We start from the raw sequence: 24,380 nt of genomic DNA, 5'->3' as shown, positions 1-24,380 counted from the left end.
CGTCGGGCTCTGTGCTGACTGCCAGCTCGGAGCCTGGAGCCTGTTTCAGTCTGTGACTCCCTCTCTCTCTGACCCTCCCCTGCTCACGCTGTCTCTCTCTCTCTCCTAGAAATAAATAAAAACATTAAAAAAAAAAAAAGAATGAAACTGCATCTTTCTAATCATTTCAAGGATTAAAATAAGACACAGCCACCAGAACACCCTCTCCAAATATTCCCTGGGAATAAGTGCTGAAGATACTAAGGAATCTACCCCTCAGTGTTCCCTCACCTAAGGATCTACGTGACAAATCTGCTGGACTGTAGGGCCAGAAAAAAAATATTTCTACAGAAAACGGTACATTTCTTTTCACCACAGGGGGAAAACTACACTGTTCACTATGATTTGGGGTTGGGAGGGAGGCTGGTTCCTCAGAGGACCGGATGCTCAGGCATCAGTCCATGCCTGTGCTTGAGGCCCCTGCCACAGTGCCTGGAACAATGCAGTCTCCTTACGGAGCTCCCGCTCACTTCCTGGGTCCACCTCTACCCCCACTGAGTATCTATTGTCAGCAGAGGCCACATCTAATACTTTTTGAAAGTACAGCTAGAATGATAAGATTTTTTTAAAAATAAATAGTTCAATGATCTTTCTACTATTCCAGATTGGAGAAATAGAGATGTGGAGTTTTGCAAGAATAAAAACCAGGAACCTCAAGTCATTGAGCCCAACAGAGTTACTTATCCTGCTAGAATCCACAGAAGGCTGGCTGAGGGGGACACCAGCGTCCTCCTCCTCCCCGTTATCTCCACCAGTCTCTCCAATTAGATTAAACTCCAATTAATTAAAATAACAGTGGCAAACATTAACTGGGCTTCTAGTTTGCTCAGTGCCAGGCATAGTTCTCAGCACTTTATATACATCAACGTATTTATGCCTCACAACAGCCCCAGGAAGGAGGGGCTCTGTCTCCATTTTCCAGGAGACAAAACTGAAGCAGTGAAAGGTTAAGGAACTTGTTCATAGTCACACAGAGCAAGTGGAAGCACTGGGTGCTGGTTAGGCTCCTGCTCTCTGCCATTATAGGACCCCTCTTTTCAATATGGACAATGAACACTGTCTCACCTTATAAAGCATAACTTTAAAAACACCTTTAGAAAACATTGCAAAAACATGCAAAGTAAGAAAAAAAAATTTGTACTTGCTTAGCAAACAGTTTCCAGAATGTCCATTAGCACCCCCTGCAGACTGCCAGCTCTGAGCCCTTCCTGAAATTTGGGACAATGCCAACCCTTTAATTCTGTCACTTTTCCAACATTTATTCTAAACTTCCTCAGTACTGTTTTCTGGTGAAATTACCAAACTACGACATTCGGTTTACCATAATCAACCAAAAGCATGTTAACCATCAGCAAAACTGTTCCTACCTATGAAACCCCATCTTTAACAAGGACAAGTCACAAACAATAAAAAGACAATTGAGCTGGGAACTCATAAGTCCATTCTTTGCAGCTGTTATGAGCCAGTTTAAAAACAAATTTGCATGAGTGATTACTGGGCTTTTTATAAAAATGGTACCTGCCAGGAAGCAGTTCCACTTTCTCTTCTCTGGACTTTCTGTCCTTCACATAGATGCTGACTCCATTAAGCCCCAAGCTTTACAATGCTTTTATGTGCTTTTATGATCTCTATGCTTATCAGGACAATAAAAGAAAAGTTTCTGTAGACAATAAAGTTTCTTAAAGGTATTAGAAAATTAATGCTTCTTGAGTCATGGGTGTTTTTTAGATATTAGAGGATAACATGGTATAGTGAAATAGGCACAGGTCTGAATTCTGGCTGTGCAGCCTTGGGCAAGTTACCAAACCTTTCTGAGTTATAGTTTTCTCTTCCATAAAATGAACTAATTAAATTTTACAAGGCTTGTAAAGCCTGCTTAAGAGCAGGCATAGAAAAGTTATTTTCCGCTCCTTCTCATCATCAAAGTTACAAAAACTAAGTTGGTTTTTAAATAAAAAGTTGGTTTTAAACCACATTACACTCTTGAGATTTCATTTTTCATTTCTGTTCAGTCTATGACCAATAGAGTTCTTGTGGGACTCCCACTTTCAGATACTTCTGGAAAGCATTACCATACAGAAGACTTCTAGCTCTCAGGGGTGAATGGGGAAAATCTATGTGGAATGGACATTCAAATCCCAACCCTCAGAAACAAAACAAAAAACTGTATTTGTATCCAGCAAAACAAACCCAGAAATCATTTCTATGAATGTAAATTTTATAGGCCACCTTCCCTCACCATTTTTCCTTTCCTTGACAAAGTAAAAATACGCTACTGGACATACAACTTATGTTGACCCAACAGCAAATCAAGGAAAGAGCTTAAGTGTCCATCAACTGACGAATGGATCAAGACGATGTGGTTCATGTATACAATGGAACACTACATGGCAATGAGAAGGAATGAAATCTGGCCATTTGCAGCAATGTGGATGGAACTTGAGGGTGTTATACTGAGTGAAATAAGTCAGGCAGAGAAGGGCAGATACCATATGTTTTCACATATAGGTGGATTAAGAGGAACTTAACAGAGGACCATGGGGGAGGAGAAGGGGAATAGTTGGGGAGAGGGAGAGAGGCAAACCATGAGAGACTCTTGAATGCTGAAAACAAACTGAGGGCTGATGGAGGTGAGGGAGAGGGGAAGGGGGGTGATGGGCATGGAGAAGAGCACTTGTTGGAATGAGCACTGGGTGTTGTATGAAAACCAACTTGACAATAAACTATTTAAGAAAAAAAAAAAACTTATGTTGACCATGAAAGCCATTTCTAGTCAAAATTCAAGAGCCTACATATGCCCCTCAAAAACAATTTGCTCTTAGGCTCCATATGGTGAAGCTGGACGTAACACTTATGTCACATAATCCCAGATTTCATCCTTCCCAAGAAAACTGTCATGGGGTGGTGTGACTTGCCAGAGAGACAGAGCCTTGATCAAGTCTCCTGTAGCACCAGAGCACCTTATTCTTGTTCCCAGGTACTGTGCTGTCAAAATGAGGGTGGTAACATTCACCCTTCCAGGACACTCCTTTTTATTTTTGCCTAACAGAATATACCAATAATATAGTCATATGTAGGAAGAGCTTTTTGTTTTTTAAGGGATGGCTTAGATAGCTCCAGGATAGAGCTCAGTACGTTTCAAGGAAGAGGATGCGCAGAGAGGATGCGTGCTCAAAGTCTGCTCCCGAACCCCAAAGTGACGTGAGGAAGACGGGCCAGAATCCATAAGACTCACCGGTTGCCACATCACGACTTCCCCTCGTGTCAATGATCAGCACTGCAGAGGGAGAGTTAACTCAGGCAGCAAGAAGGCCACCCTCCCGGAGCTCCCCACCCCTGACTGTATGCTGAACCCACCTGGGAGTTTTCCACCACCTTTGGGGCCCCAGGCTAGAGGGGCTGTGTGGGTGCGGCCAGGGCTTCGGTGATTGTCAAAATCACTCCCCAGCAGATTCTAACATGCAGACCAGTTCTAAAGCCACTATCCTGGTCTATTCTCTGCCAAGGCTGCCTAAACCACCAGATCCTATTCCCTTTGAGAACTTTTTCTTTTGTTCAGAAGAAAAAAAAAGCTACTTAAAGATAAGCTAAAATCCTACATTTTAAACTTTTCTCAAGCAAAAATTCAAGGTCAGAGTCCTTGGTGTGACTTCACCCCTTTGCCCTGCCTCCCTAATAAAGATTACAACCCAATCTAAGAGATTAGAGTACAGAACATATTCCAGAGGAGANCCTTGCAAAAGGGGGGGGCGGGGGGGAGGGGAAAGAAAAGTGCATCAAGATGTTTACGGTGATGGAAAGAAGTTGAAATATCAGCTTCTCTGCCCTTTGGATACCCTTATGAGAGATCTCCTAAATCTCTAAGACTCCAAGATCTCCTAAGATCTGCCTGACGTCACCAGACTCCTTCCTCCTTCGCTCCATTCCATGGCTTTCCTTAAAAATCACTCACTCCTAGGCAAGGTTCCCCTTCGCCTTCCATCCCCCTGCAGCCTCCTGCTTCCAGCTCAGGCCACCTCTGTCCTCCACTCCAGGGTTCCAGGTGAGCCCTCACCCTGAAGGGTGTAACCCATAAACAGCAGTGCGGCAGCAGTGAGCCAGTCAGGTGGGGAGAGAGGGTGTGTCCTGAGGCCTCTCCAAGCCTGGTTCCTGCCCACTCAACCATCCAGGACAGGCAGTGATAAGCAGTTCTGAGCCCGGCCAGCACCCAGACAGACCCCTGCTCACAGGGTAGATTTGACAAGACTGCACAAAATAGGGAAACAAGAGTTGCGGGGTTCTAATCTCATGTCTGCCCTTAGCTAGCTCCGTGACCCAGGGCAAGTAACAGCAATGTCATGAAAAGAGCCTCAGTTTCCCTATCTATAAAATGGAAAATAATGCTTGACCAGTGCTGTTGTAACAGAAATACCATGCACCGGGTGGCTTAAATAACAAACATTTATTTCTCACAGTTATAGAGACTGGAAGTCCAAAATCAAGGCTGCTAGCAGATTCAGAGAGGTTCAAAAACGGCCATCTTCTCATTGTGTCCTCACATGGTTGGAGGAGCAAGACAGCTAATCCTGTTCATGAGAGCACTGTCCCCATGACCTAATCACTTCCCAAAGGCCTCACCTCCTAATACCATTATTTTGAGAGTTAGGATTTCAACACCTGAATTTTGGAGGGGACCTAAACATTCAGTCCATAACAACCAGACTCCTCGCAAAGCTTTTTGAAAAGACACGCTTAAGGTTAGATTTTAATACAATAGAAATTCCCTAAGTATTGAGTCTTCTGTACACTGGCCAGTGCTGGTCACCAGCAGGTAAAGCTGCATAATTCAATATCATAATGAGTTGAACAGTCTGCTTCTGAAAACCCACACAAGAGAAAATGTAAATATGTCCAGAGAGGATGGCAGGGAAGAGAGCAACAAGGTGACAGCATCTAACATTTATGGAATTGTACATGGCAGCTCTTCTAAGTACACTATGTCTGTAATAATTTCAGGTGAGCCCCAAAACACCCTTGTGAAGTAGGCAGGTACTGTTGCCCCCATTTTACAGATGAGGAATCTGAAGTTCTGAGCACGTTATGGTCGGAATGCATGTGTCCCCTCAAAATTCGCATTGAAATCCTAAACCCAACACCACCATATTTGGAGGCAGCGCCTTTGGGAGGTGATTAGGTCACAAGGGTGGACGCTTCGTGAATGGGATTCAGTGCTCTTCAAAAAGAGACCCTGGAGAGCTCTCCGTCTTCTGTCCGGAAGACTCAGTGAGAAGACAGCTGTCTATGGACCAGAAAGCATGTGCTCATCAGACACTGAACCTGCCAGTGTCTTAATCTCGGCCTTCCCAGCCTTCAAAACTGTGAGGAATACATTTGTCACTTATAAGCCACCTTGTCCAAGGTACTGTCATAGCAAGCTGAAGAGTCAGAGAGGTGGTCACTCAAAGTCACATGACTAATGAGTAGCAGAGCTGGGCTTTAGCCCCGAGCTTGACCTCAAGACCTCATCTTCATCTTTGATGACGCTGCACTTACTTTAACTGTGAAATCATTCTGACTTCCCCAACCGCCCTTACCCAGGCCAAGGAAGCCAGGCACACCTTCCTCTGCCTTTCCATACTTCTCTACTCACAATGCTATGAGACACACCTATCCCAACGCTGTTATTTGTTTGTTCACTTCGTGTCTGTCTTCCCCATTGGCTTGTGGTCCTTAAGGGCAGGAATACCTCATAGCAAGTGCCTTGTAAACTGCTGGTGTGTAATAAATGTTTTCTCAGTGGGTGAAAAATGAAATTATCTAGATTTCAAAAGATAGACAGGAATTCCCTGGGTAGTCTGAGGGAAACTTTTTCAAAAGTAGAGGCAGTACCTTATTCAGCCTTATGTCCCCAGAGACTGGCATTTAATTAGGCGCTTAATAAATATGCAATAAACTCTAGGCAGAGGAAAGAACTGGGAAGAAACTCAGAGAGATGTCAGGCTACACAGTGAGTGAGGGTAACCTGGCCAGTGTGAGGGAGTCTACAGAGGGCCTGTGGGGACACAGGAGTGCTTCTCAAACCATCTGCGGTGAGAGACAGGCTTTTTGGTTTTATTTCCAATTCATCATGAACCAATACTTTGATAAAATGCACTAAAAATGAACTCTTACAAAAATGAAATGTAAAATGTAGGTCCAATTTTTTTTATCAGATTCAAGAGACATAAAATGACTGGCGAATTGCTATGCTAATGTCTAAATATGAACTGTGCACATGTGTACGTCCCTAGCTTGTCAATGTGCAGAATAATGAAACTGGATCACTGTCTCACACCATACACAGAAATAAACTCAAAATGGATAAAGGACCTGAACGTGAGACAGGAAGCCATCAAAACCCTAGAGGAGAAAGCAGGAAACAACCTCCTTGACCTCAACCGCAGCAATTTCTTACTTGACACATCCCCAAAGGCAAGGGAATCAAGAGCAAAAATGAACTACGGGGACCTCATCAAGGTAAAAAGCTTTTGCACGGCAAGGGAAACAACCCACAAAACTAATAGGCAACCGACGGAATGGGAAAAGATAGTTGCAAATAACATATCAGATAAAGGGCTAATATCCAAAATCTCTAACGAACTCACCAAACTCCACACCCAAAAAACAAATAATCCAGTGAAGAAATGGGCAGAAGACATGAACAGATACTTCTCCAAAGAGGACATCCAGATGGCCAACAGACACATGAAACAATGCTCAGCGTCCCTCATCATCAGGCAAATACAAATCAAAAGCACACTGAGATACCACCTCACGCCAGTCAGAGTGGCTAAAATGAGCAAATCAGGAGACTCTAGATGCTGGCGAGGATGTGGAGAAACGGGCACCCTCCTACACTGCTGGTGGGAATGTAAACTGGTGCAGCCCCTCTGGAAAACAGTGTGGAGGTTCCTCAAAAAATTAACAACAGAACTCCCCTATGACTCAGCAATAGCACTGCTAGGAATTTATCCAAGGGATACAGAAGTGCTGATGCATAGGGGCACACATACCCCAATGTTCATAGCAGCACTCTCAACAATATCCAAATCATGGAAAGAGCCTAAGTGTCCATCAACTGAAGAATGGATCAAGAAGACATGGTTTATCCATACAATGGAATACTACATGGCAATGAGAAAGAATGAAATCTAGCGATGTGTAGCAACATGAACGGAACTTGAGGGTGTTATGCTGAGCAAAATAAGTCAGAGAAAGATAGATGCCATATGCTTCCACTTATAGGAGAGTTAGGAGAAACTTAATGGAGGACCATGGGGGAGGAGAAGGGGAAAAATAGTTGGGGAGAGGGAGGGAGGCAAACCATGAGAGACTCTTGAATACTGAGAATAGTGCTCGCTTCAGCAGCACATATACTAAAATTGAATACTGAGATCAAACTGAGGGCTGATGGAGGGGAGAGGGGAAGGGAGGTGATGGGCATGGAGGAGGGCACTTGTGGGGATGAGCACTGGGTGTTATAAGGAAACCAACTTGACAATAAACTATGAAAGGGAAAAAAAATCAAAGAACTCCATCTGCAGACTAAGTCCTGCATGGGGGGGGGGGGGGGCAGCAGGAAAGGTGCGCCCCAGCTATCAAGGACTGGGAGAGAACAATGTTCACTGAGGGCTTTCTGCTCCACACACCTACCTGTGTGGTAGGTGCTACTATCACTCCCATTTTTGAGATACGAGATGGAGATACAAAGTGAATAAAGAACTCTTCTGAGATTCCAGAGCTTATAAGAAGCATAGCCGGGCCTTGAACCTAGACAGTATGAACCTTTAACCATTAGACTGTGATGCCTTTGCGGGGGCTGGTAGATAGGAAGTGACATACTCAGATCGAAGTTTTAGAAAAATCACCCTAGTGGCAGTGTGAAGGGTCAAGGTCAGTTCGGAAGCCATGGCAACCATTCAGGTGAGAGGCAGCAGGGGTAAAGGGCAGGCATGTGGGCTGGTCAGGAAGCAGATGTAGCAGGCATTGGTAGGTGCCCTGAGTGTCTGAACTGGAGGTAGGTGAGAAGAGAGGGGTTCCAGATGACTTGGTTCACAGCCTGGCATCTTGAGTGGATGGAGAAGTCTTGAATCCAATTAGAAAAGGCAGGACGAGGGGCACCTGGGTGGCCCAGTTAGTTAAGCTTCCAACTCTTGATTTCAGCTCAGGTCATGATCTCACGGTTCATGGGATCGAGCCCTACACAGGGCTCTGCAATGACAGCATGAAACCTGCTTGGGACAATTCTCTCTCTCCCTCCCTCTCTCTGCCCTTCCCCTGCTTGCTCTTCCTTCCAAAATAAATAAACTTTAAAAAAGAAAGAAAGAAGGAATGAAGAGGCAGGTTTTGAGCAGAAGATGATAATATTGGTTTTCAACAATGTTTACCTGAATTTCAAGAGCCTAAGATAGACAATCTGTAGTTCCACCTTGGGAAAAATTCTAGAGATGGCAATCTTAGAGTAGTTTATTGAATTCCAGTAGCTACTACTTTTACTCCAGTTCTGCTAAACCACTCTTCTCCTTTTCTCTTTACCCCCTTTGTCCTGGTTACACTTAAAAGAGTTTAAAAAGCAGAAATTCCCCAATGCTAAATTTACCTCCCTTTGAAAATCATGCACAGTATATAAAAGGGTTCTGGTCACCAATCCAGTTCATGGGGGAAAGAGGGGGATTCACACCACAAAGCAATTCTCCAATACCAGTTGAGTGTTCCACAACTCAACTCATTCTTACAGGGTCTACCTTAGAAAGCATCAGATTCCGCGTGGTAAGGGTTCAGTCCCACAAGACTGCCAGCCCCACCCACCCTGCCACTTCTGACGCCTGTCTCAAGCCCAGGCTGTCACCTATGCTTCTGACACAGATCCAGGATTTCCATGACCCCCTCCCTGTGTTTGGTTAATGTGTGAGGATGGCTGGCAGAACTCAACTCCTTTTACGTACTACATCCCTGGTTTATTATAAAAGGCTACAACTCAGGAACAGCCAGATGGAACAGACGCATAGGGCAAGGTGTGGGAAGAGGGCACTGAGCTTCCCAGGCGTGGTCCTCTCCCTGCATCTCTGGGTGTTCACCAACCAGAAGCTGTCCTCGGCTTCTCCTTGTGTGTTTTTATGGAGGCTTCACTGGATATATGCAACTGATCAAATCACTGTCCACTGGTGACTGATTCAAACTCCACTCCTTCTCCTCTGGGAGGGGAAGTTCCAACTTTCTAATCCTGTGTTAGTTCCCCTAGTAACCAGCCCCAAGCCTATGGGTGGGTCCAAAAGTCACCTCATTAACCTAACAAAAGAACACATCACTCTCATCACCTAAAAAATTCCAAGAATTTTAGGAACTCAGTGCCAGGAAGAATGAAACGTATATGTATTTCTTATTATAAATCACAGTATTGTTCATAGCTGTATCTCCAGAGTAGGTAATTGATAAATACCTGTTGAATGCAAACAGATCATCTTTGCACTTCCTAAAAACTGAAAAAAGGTTGAAGGGACAGGACCTTTGTCCTCAATGAGCTAAACCATTCTTAGCAAGGAAACATCTGAGTACAAGACAGACATGTCACAGGGCACTGTCTCTTCCTCTCTGTTCCTTCCCTTTCCAGGAGGCCACCCCCTCCAGCCCACAAACCTAGTGGCCACCTCTCCCTGTTGCACTTTTCACATGGTACCACTAGGGACAGGGAACATGTGCCATGAAGAGTGCTGACTTCAGAGTCAGACAGACCTGGCTTCAAACCAAGATGCCACCACCACTGGCTACTGAGCTCTTAAGCTGTATTCAACCTCTCAGAACTTGCCTCCTGGCTTGTAAATGGAGCTAGTGTTACTTACCACACAAGGGCTACCGCAAGGCGAGAATAAGTGTATGTAAAGCCCCTAGCACATCAACATATTCGTCATCAAATTACCTGCTGGACACTCTCTCCCCCAATCAGCTCCAAATGCATTTAACTGTGTGAACAACTTCAACTGAAATTAACAGTAGCTTTAATGGGAGCACTATGATCCTAATACTAATTACAATAACAATCCTTAATACTTGAGCACTTAACTATTATCATGCTGAATGTTTATATATATTTTTATATAGATATATCAGTAGCTCCTTTATTCCTAAGCTAAAGATAATATTTCATCAATTCTAAGAAGCATATTCTGTTTATATCCCTTCTATTGGGATGACTCTTTGAGTAGGCAGAATGGTCCCCCAAAGATGCCGATGTCCTAATCCTTGAAACCTGTGAATATATTATACTACATGGCAAAAGGGATTTCACAGCTATAATTAAGGTACGTTACAGACCTTAATATGGGTGGAGGTGGGGAAGAAATAGTCTGGATTACCCAGGAGGGCCCAATTAAATCAAACGAATCCTTAAAAGTAGAGAACTTTCTCTGGCTGGAGGAAAGATGGAACAGAAAGAGACCTCAAAGAGATTCCAGGCATAGAAGGACTTGTTATGCTGCTGGCCCTGAGATATAGGCTCCAAGTGCAAGGACCAGAGAGAGGTCTCTAAGAGCTGAGGATGCCCCCCAGCTGGCAGCCAGCATGGAGTCTGACAACTTCAAGGAACTGTGTTCTACCAACAACCTCAATGACCCTGCAAACAGGTGCCAAAGCCTCCCAATAAGATGTAGGACTTGTAAAACGCAGAGCAACCAGCCAAACCCTTGCCAACTTCTGACCTACAGCACTGTGAGACAATACAGGTATGCTGTTTAAAGCTGTGAAATTTGTGGTCATCTACTATGGCAGCCACAGAAAAGTAATACAGTCATAAGGCTGATGATGGTTGATGTGGGTTAGAGTTGAATCCGCAGAAATTTTTTTGCTTATTGGCACACAGAATAGCATGTTTCATAACTAATGGCATCTTGAATTTGGTGAAATGTGGAGTTATTACCTCTGTTTTGCAGAGGCTCTGAGAAGTCAGGTGACTTGCCCAGGTGATGCAGACTGCAAGCTCGAGCTCTCAACCATCATGCACACTGTCAGAGACAACATAAGGGCTAAAGAATCCTGCTGAAAGACCAGGCCAGGAATGGCGAACATGCCACCACCCCACCCAGGCCAGGCCCATGTCTGACATGGGACCCTATCACGGTTGATTGCAGAGACCCAGCCAGGTCCGGAAGGCACATTCCACAGCAGCATTCATTCACCTACTGTTGACAGAACACCTCCACCTTCTAGGTACCGCGGACAGAACAGCAGACCAAGAGCCTGTCCTACGGAGCTGACACTATAGTGGGGGAGGCCAGCTCTACAACAACAGAAAGAAGCACTGGGAAGAAAAATAAAAAGCATCCAGAGAACTGAAAAGCCACCTTCACAAAAATGATAATCGACATACGCAGGTGGTAAAACAGGGGCCCTGGGCCCTGGAGGAGTAGGTCCTCCTTTCTAGAGCCTCCAGGGGCCTCTACTAAATGTGCGAACTCTGGGGAAGAGAGTTTATTGTTGATGTGGGGTTTGACTTTCCTCTCTCTTTTTGATAGAGACATACAGTACTGCCTCGTTCAAATTTCTAAAAGTAAACCAAAAAACCCACAGTCCTCTTTTTGCTAAACCATGATTTTTCTCTCTTTTGATGGATTTCATTTTTAAAAAGATGACAATTATTTTTCTGTTAACGTATCCTCATCCCCAGAGCTGACTGAAAGAGCAGCTCGAGAGGAGGGACGGTTCTGTGCAATTCCAACCCTATGCCTCTCGTCAAATCCTGAACTCCGGACTGTCGCCTTACACTGTCCTTCCTCTTCTCTTTTGCTTTGGAAGTAGAGTAGACGGCTCTATGATGCTGAAGTCAAAGGAAGAACAGGAGCCCAATTCAGCGGGGAAACAAACAACAAAAAAATGTGACACCTAGGGCCTCTCAGGAGAAACACATAAATAGAAAATTCTACACTTCTTAAAAGATCTTGCAGGAAATGCCATTGGAATTTATGTATTCTCAATCTCTTGTTTCTGTTTGAGAGAAATTCTAGACTAGAAGATCATCCTTATAATGATTTTGGAGAAGCCCCAGTTTAATAATACCATTAGCTGAAAACTATTTATAAATCAGACATTAGCAACTGGCATAAAACCCTACTTTCCACTTCTCTCAATTTTGCACTGACAATTTGGCAGCCCCCTCTACCCTTAGGCCCAAAAGAGCCATCACACTCTTGTCTGTATTTAAGAGATTTTGATGGAGGCTTGCTTCCGGAGGAAAGGTCAATAAATGCCCACAGCAGGACCGACAGTGCACAGGGGAAAATGTACAAATTGCCCCAAACCTCCACCTCACTCATAACTCAAAGAATTTAAACAACTCCAAGTTACCATTTTTCACCAACCAGATTAGCAAAAATAGAGCCGACACACTTCTTGCTGGTGCGGCTGTGGGGTAAAAGGCCATCTGGCACATTGTCGGTGAGAAGGCACAGTGAGTCAACTCTTCCAGAGGGGGATTTCAGGGCCATTTGATTCGGCAGACCTGCCTCTGGGAACCAGTGCTCTAGGTGTACCTGCACAGACGCAAAATGACCCATTACACCTTTATTTGTTGTAGCATGGCTCGTAATAGCAGAAGATTGGAAATAATCCAAAAGTCCAGCAACAGGGGGTTGGATGAATAAACTACCGTATGTCCACACAGTGGCAAAATAATGTGCTGATAGAGATCTCCAGGACATACTGCTTATTTATTTATATATTTTTTAACGATTTGATTTTTAAGTAATCTCTACATGCAACGTGGGGCTCGAACCTCTAACCTCAAATAGAGAGCTGCATGATCTACTGACTGAGACAGCCAAGTGCCCCTAATTCAAATATGTATACACACACACACACACACACACACACACACACATTCTTATTTGCTGTATTTACAAGTTACAACCTATGGAGTGGGGGGAAAGACTTGGATGGGGAAGGGGTGCACCACAGTTTCTCAGTGTTCACATTTTTAAGAAAAAAACATTTTTTTAATGTTTTATTTATTTTTAGGAGAGAGAGAGAGACAGCATGAGCAGGGGAGGGTCAGAGAGAGAGGGAGACACAGACTCTGAAATAGGCTCCAGGCTCTGAGCTGGCAGTCAGCACAGAGCCCGACGCGGGGCTCGAACCCACGAACCGCGAGATCATGACCTAAGCGAAAGTCGGACGCTTAACCGACTAAGCCACCCAGGCGCCCCTCTCAGTGTTCACATTTATACGTGGTTGTGTGGGTTTGCAGGACCATATGAATACATGACCTATTTTTTAAAAAAAAATGAAGAGGCTGTATAAGCCATTTTTCACAGGAGTGTGAGGAAGAGGACAAGACCACCTGGAAGACACAAGCCTAAGAAGGAGCACAGCGCAGAAGGTATCTGGGAAATCTTCACCGAGGCAGGTGAGTTCTCATGGGGACATCAGTAAATGAGACAAACCTCAGTGCAGAGTTCAGATGAGCACAGTGAGCCTGGAGAGGGTGATCTCTGCCCTGTTTTGCATCACCTGCTGGGTGTGGGACATCCCTGAAGCCCTTGCTATTTATTACAGCCAGAAGAAAGCCAAAGAACTGCAGGTGAATGGGAGGTAAAGACAGAAACACCAAGATTACCTCCCAGGCAACATGCCAGGGGCATGTATTTGCCTTTTCACTTTGGACGGTAATGGCTGAAGCATGCTGCTCATCAGAGATTTATGTTAAAAAAAAAACAACAAAAGGGGTGGGGGTAAGCATGTATCCAGATATTCTGCTTAGTTCAACAGAGAGATATTCCTGAAAAGTTGAGCCTCCTGGAATTTTGTAAAATCAGACCATAACTATAAATGCAATAGGTGAGTCCGCTATCTAAAGAAATTTGGTAGAGGGGCACCTGGGTGGTTCAGTCCACTAAGCGCCTGCCTTCAGTTCAGGTCATGATCTCACAATTCATGAGTTCAAGCCCCACTTCGGGCTCTGTGCTGACAGCCCAGAGCCTGGAGCTGCTTCCGATTACGTGTCTCCTTCTCTCTGCCCCTCCCCTGCTTGCACTCTCAAAAAATAACCATTAAAAAAAAAAAATTAAAGAAATTCAGTAGGGAATCCTGCTATTTCTGTTTTGGGAATCTGAGTTTGTCTGAAGAAGGCTGCACTTAACCAAGATCAAATGTGAAAGGCATTTACGGTTTTATACCTGTGGGTTCTCACCCCCCCTCCAAACTAGGTAGTCCCTTCATACAGGTGCAGAAGGCCAAAGTCCTAAGTTCAAACCAGCACCCCTATCCTCAGAACCACTGTCTTAGCAGTTTGATCCATTCCATGACCTGTCCTACCTGCAGTGCGAATGCCTCTTGGGAGAGCAGCCAGGAAGAGGAAGTTAATTCTGAAAGTAGGCTCTGCTTTCTAAAGGATCAACTTAAAAGAGAAAGTATACAAGAAGTGCCAGCTGGCACTGAGGGGGCACAGACAAACTCCCTTAGGTTTTGGTAGCTTTAGCAATAAGGCTCTCCTCCCTTCTTACCATAAACTAGAAAAAATTATTTTACAGGAGAAGCAGTTGCTCCCAGGTAAGTTCCAAAGGCTCCTGCAGCCACTGTCCTTTGCATCCTGCTCCCCCAGGAGAGGGACCAAGCGTCAATAAATAACACTAATCCCTTTGCACATTCCAGGAGTCACCACTGTATTCCCTTCATCAGGGAGACCACGAAATGGGTACAGGGACCCCAGCAATACGGAGCATGCTGTCAGCGTTTGACTAACAGTGAACAATGTCGACAACTCCCCAAGTACTGATCTTGACCTGCCCCCTTAGAAATGATGACTGGAAGACTAAGAAGCCCATCGGGGGAAACCTATACTTCCACAGATACAATCGATGTTACTTATTTGATTAAAAAAGAGCTCTGGCTCATGTACTTCACTGACACACAACACAGAGAATGTGGTTTTATTCCTTCAGTTCACTGGCATTTATTAAACACCTACTATGTGCCAGACCCTACCAGCTTGTGACATTCAGAGTTTATTGCGGCCAAAGAGACCTGTGAGAGGCAGAGCCGCTGCAGCCACACTGTGCCTTTGCAGGAGTTAGAAAAAAGCAAGCCCTCCAAGTAGACCTAGGCTTGCAGACTTGATGGCATCAGGAAATGCTCCCTTCTCCTGGCAGAGACAGTTCAAGCATAGGACATGCGGTTTTTTGGGCAGATTTGAGCCCCCCTTGTTTCCCTAGCCAGACACTCTTGTGCAGTGAACATGTGCAAGAGTTCAAGGCAGCCCTGTCAAGGAGTCACAATTCAATCCTTCTGCTACTTGGCCAGGCATCCAATTCTCCCCTGACAACTTGTCTGAGCAGCCAATCATGACCTTATACACCCAGATGAGGCCCCGTGGTGTAATGCACAGGCCACGCTCTAATAATTCAAAAGGTTTCAGGAGTCTGGGTACAGGACAGGCATCAAGTCTGCTGGTTTCAACATTTTTCCAATTTGCCCGAGATTCAGGTTGAATAAGCCTGGTGTAATGGTTTTACATCAACAAAGTCCTTACTAAGCCTCAATAAAGTCCAAGCAGCTTGTGGATTTTGATTCCTCTTTCTATCCTTAGATTTATTTAGCCCACATTGAGAGCTAAATTGTGTTGCCTTCTGCAAGAATTTCTTCCGTGAAAAGCAGACAAATTTGAGATCCCACAAGCTTGGTCTCAGTCAAAGGGTCCCAGTGAGGGTTAGGATTTAACATTCAGTGCTCAGGGACATCCTGGCCCCTAGCATCTGCCACTAAATAAAAGTGTGATTATTCTATATTGGTGAAGTTAAGATTCCACCCCCAGTGGGCTCATGTGGTTTGCACACAGCCATTCAGGATGGACTCTCTCCAAGTGTAGAGGTGATGACTGATGCCCACTCCAGTGAACATGTATGATGATGCCGCCCAAGTTAAACCAGAACTTACATGAGTCTCCTTGATCAACCAAGGGGAAGCCTATGTCACACGACATTGACTGCAAGGAGAATGGTGGTGTCTACTCTGGAAAAAAACCCAGTCTCTGCTTATCATTAATGAATGTGAAAAACTACAGAAGATTCTTAGCAACTGATTCACCAAGCAGACCTACATACAAGAAATTCTTCTTTTAGCTACTAATTTTCCAGCAGAATTCAAAATATCAAAAGTCTTAACAGTCTGCAACAGCCTGGTTTTTATTATATAGTAATCTTCTGAAATGCAGACCCATAAAAGAAGACAGAAACCCTCCTTGTCAGAGGAGGACAACCAGACACTCACACTAAACACTTTTACGGTACCCAATAAAGCCTGACGTGAGAAACCAAACATTTAAGTGACATTAGAAGTGATTTTTAAGAGACTTGGCAATGAATAGAAAAATCCAGCTAGAAGGAACCTTCAGTCAAATCACTCCACTCTTCCCTGAGTCCAAGTCACCTGCTCACTACTCTTCTTCAGAGAGAACAGTGGGGAGGCCGGGCCTTGTTGGTAGGAGGTGGATTCTAGAACTGGACTCAGCAGGCCAATTCCCTCATCTGTACTCTCAAGGCTTCTTTGGGAGTCCATGTACAGGAGAGGCTGACCTCATAGATCACTTCAGGCCTGCTGGGTCTTTGAGGCAATATTTGGAAGCTTTGCCATCTCTGACTGAAAGAGGGCTAACCCCGGTGGAAAGGCAATACTAATTCTCCTCAGGTGGTCATCTCATCCCTAAAAGCGGCCCTCTTCCCATCTTTTTCCTGATTTGATTTATAGCCTCTAAATGGAACTCCCACTCCTCTCCCCCCACATCCCTTGGCCCTCTCGCTGGACGTACCTCTGGAACAGCTCAATAAATGGAAGCACGCAATTGCGCTATAAGTACTTTTTATCTGTCAGACTTTCCTGTTAAACTAAGTGCAGTCATGTCTTCCTCGTGACCACTGTGGAGGCACCTGACAGCTGAAGGTGCTGTAGCATGCAACTTGTCAACGCAGGGCCTAGATCTGAGAAGTGACCATTTCCATAAAGTCAAGGTTGGTAGACTTAGTCTGTCTGCAGTCCTTAATTTCAAACACCTCTTAGGAAGATAAACCTATGAACCTCTAAAACGGCCTTCTCCCGGGGCGCCTGGGTGGCTCAGTCGGTTAAGCGTCTGACTTTGGCTCAGGTCATGATCTCACAGTTCGTGGGTTCGGGCCCCACGTCGGGCTCTGTGCTGACAGCCAGCTCAGAGCCTGGAGCCTGTTTCACATTCTGTGTCTCCCTCTCTCTCTGACCCTCCTCTGCTCATGCTGTCTCTCTCTCTCTAAGAAATAAATAAAACGTTTAAAAATAAATAAATAAATAAAACGGCCTTCTCCCGCTCAACAATTTTCACTACAAAGGTTTTGACATTTAAGAATCTTCAACTGCTATGAAAGCTGCTGGGGTTTTTTTCTCAAACAACAAAAGCCTGCTATTTGTAGCTAATAAACCAGAGTTTTTACTGAGTAACTGTTACACAAGTAGACTTTATTACATATATACTCATTGAAAAAACTGGGAAGAAAAGTAGCAAAGTACCAGAATCCCACCATCCATTGGTCTGTATTTTCTTCTAGACTTTCCTTCATCTGCATAAATCCGTTTTTCTTGACCTAGCTGTAATTGTTAAAATGCACACTTCTCTTCCCTACTTAACCGAACATAACATAGACTTCATGGATTAGTGTGTGTGTTTTTTAAGTTTCTAATAAGAAAGGAAAATGGGATTGAGATCTAGGAGAATTTGTTGAAAAAATTAACGTAGCAATCCATTTCACATTTAAAAGATGAAATGACAGTTGCCTAATCATATTCTCTTACTTTGTAAGTATTGTTTAGCGGGACTTTATAATTACCGAGGTGGTTTTTTTTAATGCTTATTTTTAGAGAGACAGAGAGAGAGAGACAGAGTGAGAGCAAGGGAAGGGCAGAGAGGAGGGAGACACAGGATCTGAAGCAGGCTCCAGGCTCTCAGCTGTCAGCACAGAGCCCCATGTGGGGCTCAAACTCATGAACTCCAAGATCATGACCTGAGCCAAAGTCGGACACTCAACTGACTGAGTCACCCAGGCACCCCTATATAATGAGCTTTTTCAAGTTTGGGGGAAACATTACAGTTTCATACAGTTGTTTTCCTTTTTACAAAAATATTACATGCTCATTACATAATGTTTAGAAAGAAAATCTCAGGAAGTAATAATTTAACATTAGTATTTGTTGAACATAGAGTCTGTGCTAGTCGCTGTTCTAAATGCTTTAGACGGATGAACTCATTTATTCCTTCTAACACCTCATGGAAGCAGAGAGATATGAAGCAACTTGCCCACACTCTACACACCTAGAAGCAAGAGTCAGGAATCCATCTCTATGCTATGATGTTGTAGGAGTGAAAAGAATCAATTTATTCAATCAAGTCCTTCACTTTTCGGAGTATAATGTCATAGGCAAGAAATGATTCATGATAACACTGTACCCTTTACAATTATTTTAAAATATTATAAAAAACCCTCTCTGCCACCTTGTGGGACAATCAGTAAAATGAGAAATCATCTGTTACACCAGCTATGATGCCAATCAATCCAATCTCAGGCACCTGATACCCATTAAGGAAGAAACAACAGGTGCTTAAAAGGATTTGGTTTAAAGACAGAAACATTGAATTTTGCAAATGATTCAATAATGTGATGAGTAGAGTCCTTGAATCAGCTGAACACTTATTCTCACAAAAGTTTACAATCAGTCACGACACTTTTATAAAACGTTTACAAAATGCTCCCAATCAGTACTAAACACTTCTGATGGCTTATCTGTTGGCACTGAACATCAGTACATGAAAAACAACTGGAAACCCTTGGGTCACATTTTTTCATACTTTAATTAAAAATCATACTTGGTTAAAGATAAATATTTCTGTTCCTGGTTTAATTTCCTATCCAGGGCTAATAAACACAACTTTTTAAAATATAAACTCTCTTTAAATTTAAAATATGATTAATGAAATGTTTCTGACTGCCTGGCTCTAAAAATATTATATGACTATAACTTTAGCACTAAAAGCATATAAAAACTTTAATAAATTAAAACTTTAATGAATCATAATTATTCATACCACTGTGGTAGAAATATAACACACATATGTGCGCAGATATTTTATACCTCTAGATAGGCAGCTCTATCTATAAAATCAGGTATCTTCTTTGTAATTTAAAATAGCTCCAGGGCACCTGGGTGGTTAAGTCGGGTTAAGCTTCTGCTTCTTGATTTCAGCTCAAGCCACAGTTTGGTTCATGAGATCGAGCCCCTTATCTGGCTCCAGACAGCACCAAGCCTGCTTGGGATTCTCTCTCCTTCTCTTTGCCCCTCCCCCACTCACATTCACATGCTCGCTCGCGCTCTCTCTCTCAAAATAAATAAAGTTAAAAAATAAAATAAATAGCTCTATCTAGCATTTTCAGAAAGCTCAAACTGACATCTTGTAATTTATCCAATAGCCTACTGCTAGAGTCAGATAGAAAATATAATCTCTAATCAAGTAACTGTGTTAGGTACAAAAAGTTTTGCAAAGATTGTTTCATAAATTCTCATGAAAATCGTCGAGATAGAGACCATTATCATCCCCATTTTACAAATCAAACTGAAAAGGTTAAAGAACTAATATTCCCATCCAGGTCTGTCTGACACCAGACCTCATATCTCAAACCACTGTGAAACAGCTTCTCCTCCAAAATCAGGCCCCCCAAAATGTCGACTTCCAAAACTAACCTCCCTAAATTAAGCCTAAGCTGACATATACAAAACTTAAAAACACCACCCAAAACAAATCCGACAATTTATCCAGCAATAAATTACTTAATTCGAAATTTTAAGGTTTTTGCCCCAGAGAGGTTTTCAACATAAAAAACAAACAAAGTTAATCTGGTATTAGCTAACCATTTCCTCAAGTGTTTTGACTGAGGCTCTTTGCTGTCACAACTTGACAAACCACCCATGTCCTTCAACAAGTGACAATACAAGCCCAGCACCTGGAATCTCGTTATTAGAGAGCTAATCTTCCAAATGAGACTGAAGCTTGCTATCTTTATAATACTAATCTTTTCAGTTTCTTGTGAAACACAGATTCACATTTTCATGTACTTCTACACAAATGTAAATGCTGTCAGGGTTCAATAACTAGTGAATTGCCTGGGTTAAAGATAGTGAAAATAGGACATTTCTCATATGGTTTTACAAAAACACGGTCATTAGACTGTTCAGCATTTTTTGGACTTAAACCAGAGTTTTATGGTGCTAGTTAACTGTTAGGGAAGCAATGGGACGAAACATTCGATCCCAAAGTCCTTTTATCACTGAAGAGTCTGTAAAATGTTTGATTACTTTTAAAAAGTATGTGTGTGTGAATCATTTGCTTATTGAAAAAAAGGGGGCTTGTTAATACATACAATTTGGCCTAAAAAAAAAAAACCCAAACAGCTCTTTACTTGAATGTGATTGTTTTGGCAATAATAAAACCCAACCCCGTCCTTCTTGCGTTGCCTGCCTTCCTGGTTCGCCTAGGTGAGGGCCGCCATCCTGGGATAATTTACAGCAGAGCCAGAGCACCAGCAATGGTGCAGTGTGGCGACTAGCACTTTAAAAACAAAGCCGAACTCTCCGCTTTTAAAACTAGACAACACACAGACACAGACCCTGACTCTGATAACATCCAGAAGATTCATTATAGACAATCCATTCAGATGAAGCTACAACAGCCCCAGGAAATCTAAACAGTGTCCGCAAAGACAGCAGGGGAGGAGAGGAAATAACTGATGGGAAGGAAGCTAATCATGTGAAGTTTGTCCAACTCCACAAGGTCTTCATAAATTCTCGGTTTGTTTCCACTTGGAGCAGCCATTAAGCGAGCCCCGACACGTGGGCGCAGGGGACCTGCCTTCTCTCCGGTTTTTGCCCATTTCCTTCTCTATAACCTTGTTTGTATACAACCACGCCCGGTCAAGGGTGACTACAAGATAACAGGCCTCATCAGCTTCTTCCCTTAGATTTCCAGTTGTCCAAAGTTTCACTCCACGGCGGTGATTTAACAAAAACCATGAGTTCTTCTGCGAAAGTTATGAATGATTTAAGTTTACAAGACACACACATAAGGCGAGGAACAAGTCCTACGACCTGAGTGACAGCGTTTAAAAACTAGTTTTAATTGATATGCCCCAGATTAAACTAAGGGGAAAAATAAGTCACCCCGATCCATGCAGTAAGTNGTACCACCTGCAAATACCGTCTCGAGCCACTCACTGCTGGGGGTCCCCCGCGGGACCTGTGAGCTGGGTTCTCCTCCCTGACCCGCTATTTCCCAGCTAGACCCGGCGGCGAGCGGGTTCCGGGGCTGCTCGCCAGCCCGCTACTCCCAAGAAAGAGCGGAAGAAAGTAGGGAAGAGGGGCGTGGCGCCCCGGTCGCCCCCAGATGCCTGCCCGCCTCCCGAGCCTGGCACCGCCGCAAGAAAGGGCTGGGAACGCCCGAGCCTCCAAGCACAACCGGGCGCGGGGCGCACGGCCGCGGGCCGACGAGGGCGCGGGCGACTGCGAGACCGTGCTTCCCGCTCCCGGCCCCGTCCCGGTGGCCTCGTCCCCAGCCGTGGCCCCGTGGGGGCCCCCGCTTTCCGCGGCTCCCGGCCGCCGCCCGTCGAGGGCGAGCTCGCAGTCGGTCTCTGGGTCTCGGCGTCCCTCGCCCGCCCTCCCCCATCCTCTTCTCCGGGGCCCAGGGCCCCGACCAGTCCCCGCCCTCCGGGACACTCTTCCCTCCTTCCTTCCTTCCTCCGTTCCCTCCCTCCATCTCGCTTCCAGCCCTGGGAACTCGGAGGCGGCCCCCGAACTGGCCGGCCGACGCCCCGCGCTGCGCCGCTGTGCCCGCGGGGACCAGACTCGCCACCTGCGCCCGCCGCTCGGTGCCTACTCGCCTGCTGGTGCGCTCCCCCCGCCGCCGCCGCCGGGGACTCGGTCTCTAAGGGCTCCTGGAGACGGCTCCGACCTCTCCTCCTCCCGCTCCTCCGGGCGCCGGCTCCGCCTCGCTCGGGGTAGGCGGGGCGGCCAGCCCGACGGGCGGGGCGGCGGCTGCCCCTGACTCCTTCCTCCGGCCCTGGCCCTCCTCCCTCTGACCCAGGCACCCAGGCTGTTCTCGGCCTCGGCCGCGGAGCCCGGGCCGTGTCCGGGCCGCCGAAGTGGAGAGGTCGGGAGCTGTGGAGCTCCACAAACGTCTGGCCGCCTTGGCCATCCCCGTTTTCCCTTCCCCACATTCATGGAGGCCCTGGAGTTCAAGGACTCTCGGGCCCCCCACTTCACACGACCCTCCGCCGGGCTGCTCCGACTTCTTAAAAGTTTCCTTCGCGTGCAAACGCCTCGCTAACCCCTATGCCAACCGTCCCCTGGGCCTCGAATGTAAGCGCTGCCAACCCCCTACACAAAAGTTAGGCTCTGCTCCAGGAATTTCTTAAGAAAACAGTCACAGTAAAATTTAAAGGGCCCTGGGGCCATGGGGAGATTTTGTTTCCCAGAAAATGGAGATACAACTGCGGATTGTTGAATTTGAAGTGCATGCACCCATCACGAGCTTTTCCTCCAGCTCTCCCGCGTGAAATTTGGGCTTTCAAATACCCAATACCTGGCAGAGTTCTGCACAGTGAATTAATTGGACTTGGTTGGTCTTTTCTGAATGGATTCAAGGTCAGGTAGTTTGAAGAGCCACTTCTGTTTATACAGAGTGCAAACTATTCATACAAACAGCCATTCAAGGAACATTCGTTGAGCACGTGTTGTGTGCCAAGCATTGCACTAAAGGCGACGGAGGGACAGAAAGATGAATCAGACAAGGCGCTCGCCCTCAAAAAGTCCAGAAAGAGTGAAAAAGATGGGTATGCAGAAATCTTACCAGTCAGCAGACTTCCTGCATATCCCCAGGTATCTGCTTTCTTGTTTGACAGGATGGAGACAAAAGAGAAGGTGAGGCCAAAGTAGGTCACTCGGAACCAGTGTGGGCAGAGTGCATGCTTGAAATGGAGTCTGGTGGCACTGGTGAGGGGTAGGTGTGTTGAGTTTCACAACTGAAGAGAAGACGTGAGGGGCGCCTGGGTGGCTTAGTCGGTTAAGCGTCCGACTTTCGCTTAGGTCATGATCTCGCGGTTCGTGGGTTCGAGCCCCGCGTCGGGCTCTGTGCTGACTGCCAGCTCGGAGCCTGGAGCCTGTTTCAGTCTGTGACTCCCTCTCTCTCTGACCCTCCCCTGCTCACGCTCTCTCTCTCTCTCTCTCCTAGAAATAAATAAAAAAAACATAAAAAAAAAAAGAAGAGAAGACGTGAGGCCCAGGGAAGCTAGCAGCCAAGGACCTTGGTGAGGACATCATCTGACTCTTACTTTCCTCCTGACCCCTACTCAAGTATCATTCCCGGTGAAACAATTTGACCGTGAAACAATTTGACCGGGTTGCAGGAGGGATACAGCAGGTAGAGGCAGTTTGTGATTGGATGCCTTCCCCCAGGAGAGCAGTCATAGCAACCTGCATCTCATTGTCAGAGGACCACCGGCAGCAGCTGCAGGATTTGCTTTGCCTGTGTCAGGGACAGCTGGAAGTGCCTGGGAATCAATGCTCCCCTGTACCCATCACACCCTTTAGCAGTGACCTAGGAGAATAGAGATGTAAATATTGTGGTTCCTTTGCCTCCAGTTACGACACCCCCAGGGTGGGGCTGTACTGTCTACAGAGCTCACTATGAGATTAGGCCAAATTCCACCCCCCCCCTTCTATGGGATTTTGCTTGATACCACATTCTTGCTTGCCCTTCTTACCCTTCTAGGTCCCACTCCCCTACCAGTATTTCCTGGCGACACATTCTAATCAGGATCAACTATGTGATTTGCAGGGCCCCATGCAAGATAAAGAAAAATGTTCATAAGTCGTAAAGAATTTCAAGCTGGCAAGAGCAGAGTATTAGGACCATGGGTGGGGTCCTGTGTTTCTGCACAGATGTGCGGGACTCTATAGATGATGCATCAGTGAAGCTGGTCTGGATGCTCATAAATCATTTTCACTTGAATCCTCATTGCAAGGTCTGCTTCTGGGGAATCCCAAGCTAACAACTGTTAAACATCAGCCCATCCAGTACAAGCATAATCATTTTATAGAATACACTTATAGTCAGCATCCCACAGCTTGGGAGGCTACCCCTGCTGGGAGGGTGGCTTATATCAAATTGTACAACAGGAGCTTTTTAGCCATCAAAAGAGGGAAAACAGCTGAGAATGGTTTAGGTTAATAAGATGATGGGGCAGGAAATCTGGGCTTTAGTCACTTTATGCATG

General features: G+C 45.2%; 1 protein-coding gene across 2 annotated transcripts in view; it reads right to left on the bottom strand.

Annotated features, from left to right (window-relative positions):
• The window catches only part of GNG12 (G protein subunit gamma 12), a 128,777-nt gene extending 106,404 nt beyond the window's left edge, over positions 1-22,373 (bottom strand). The window contains exon 1 of one of the 2 annotated variants that reach the window (XM_077776344.1): positions 21,987-22,373. In XM_077776344.1, coding sequence (XP_077632470.1) covers positions 21,987-22,326 — 340 coding nt within the window. In that variant the 5' untranslated portion in view covers positions 22,327-22,373. The remainder of the gene's footprint in view (positions 1-21,986) is intronic. The other variant, XM_077776345.1, reaches the window with a different exon arrangement.
• Positions 22,374-24,380: the final 2,007 nt, after the last annotated feature.

The sequence above is a fragment of the Crocuta crocuta genome, unplaced genomic scaffold, assembly GCF_008692635.1.
Source record: "Crocuta crocuta isolate KB4526 unplaced genomic scaffold, BGI_CrCroc_1.0 scaffold17, whole genome shotgun sequence".
In the NCBI taxonomy this organism is placed as follows: domain Eukaryota; kingdom Metazoa; phylum Chordata; class Mammalia; order Carnivora; family Hyaenidae; genus Crocuta; species Crocuta crocuta.
The sequence above is the reverse complement of the archived record's forward strand: the minus strand, read 5'-3'. Positions and strand labels throughout refer to the sequence as shown.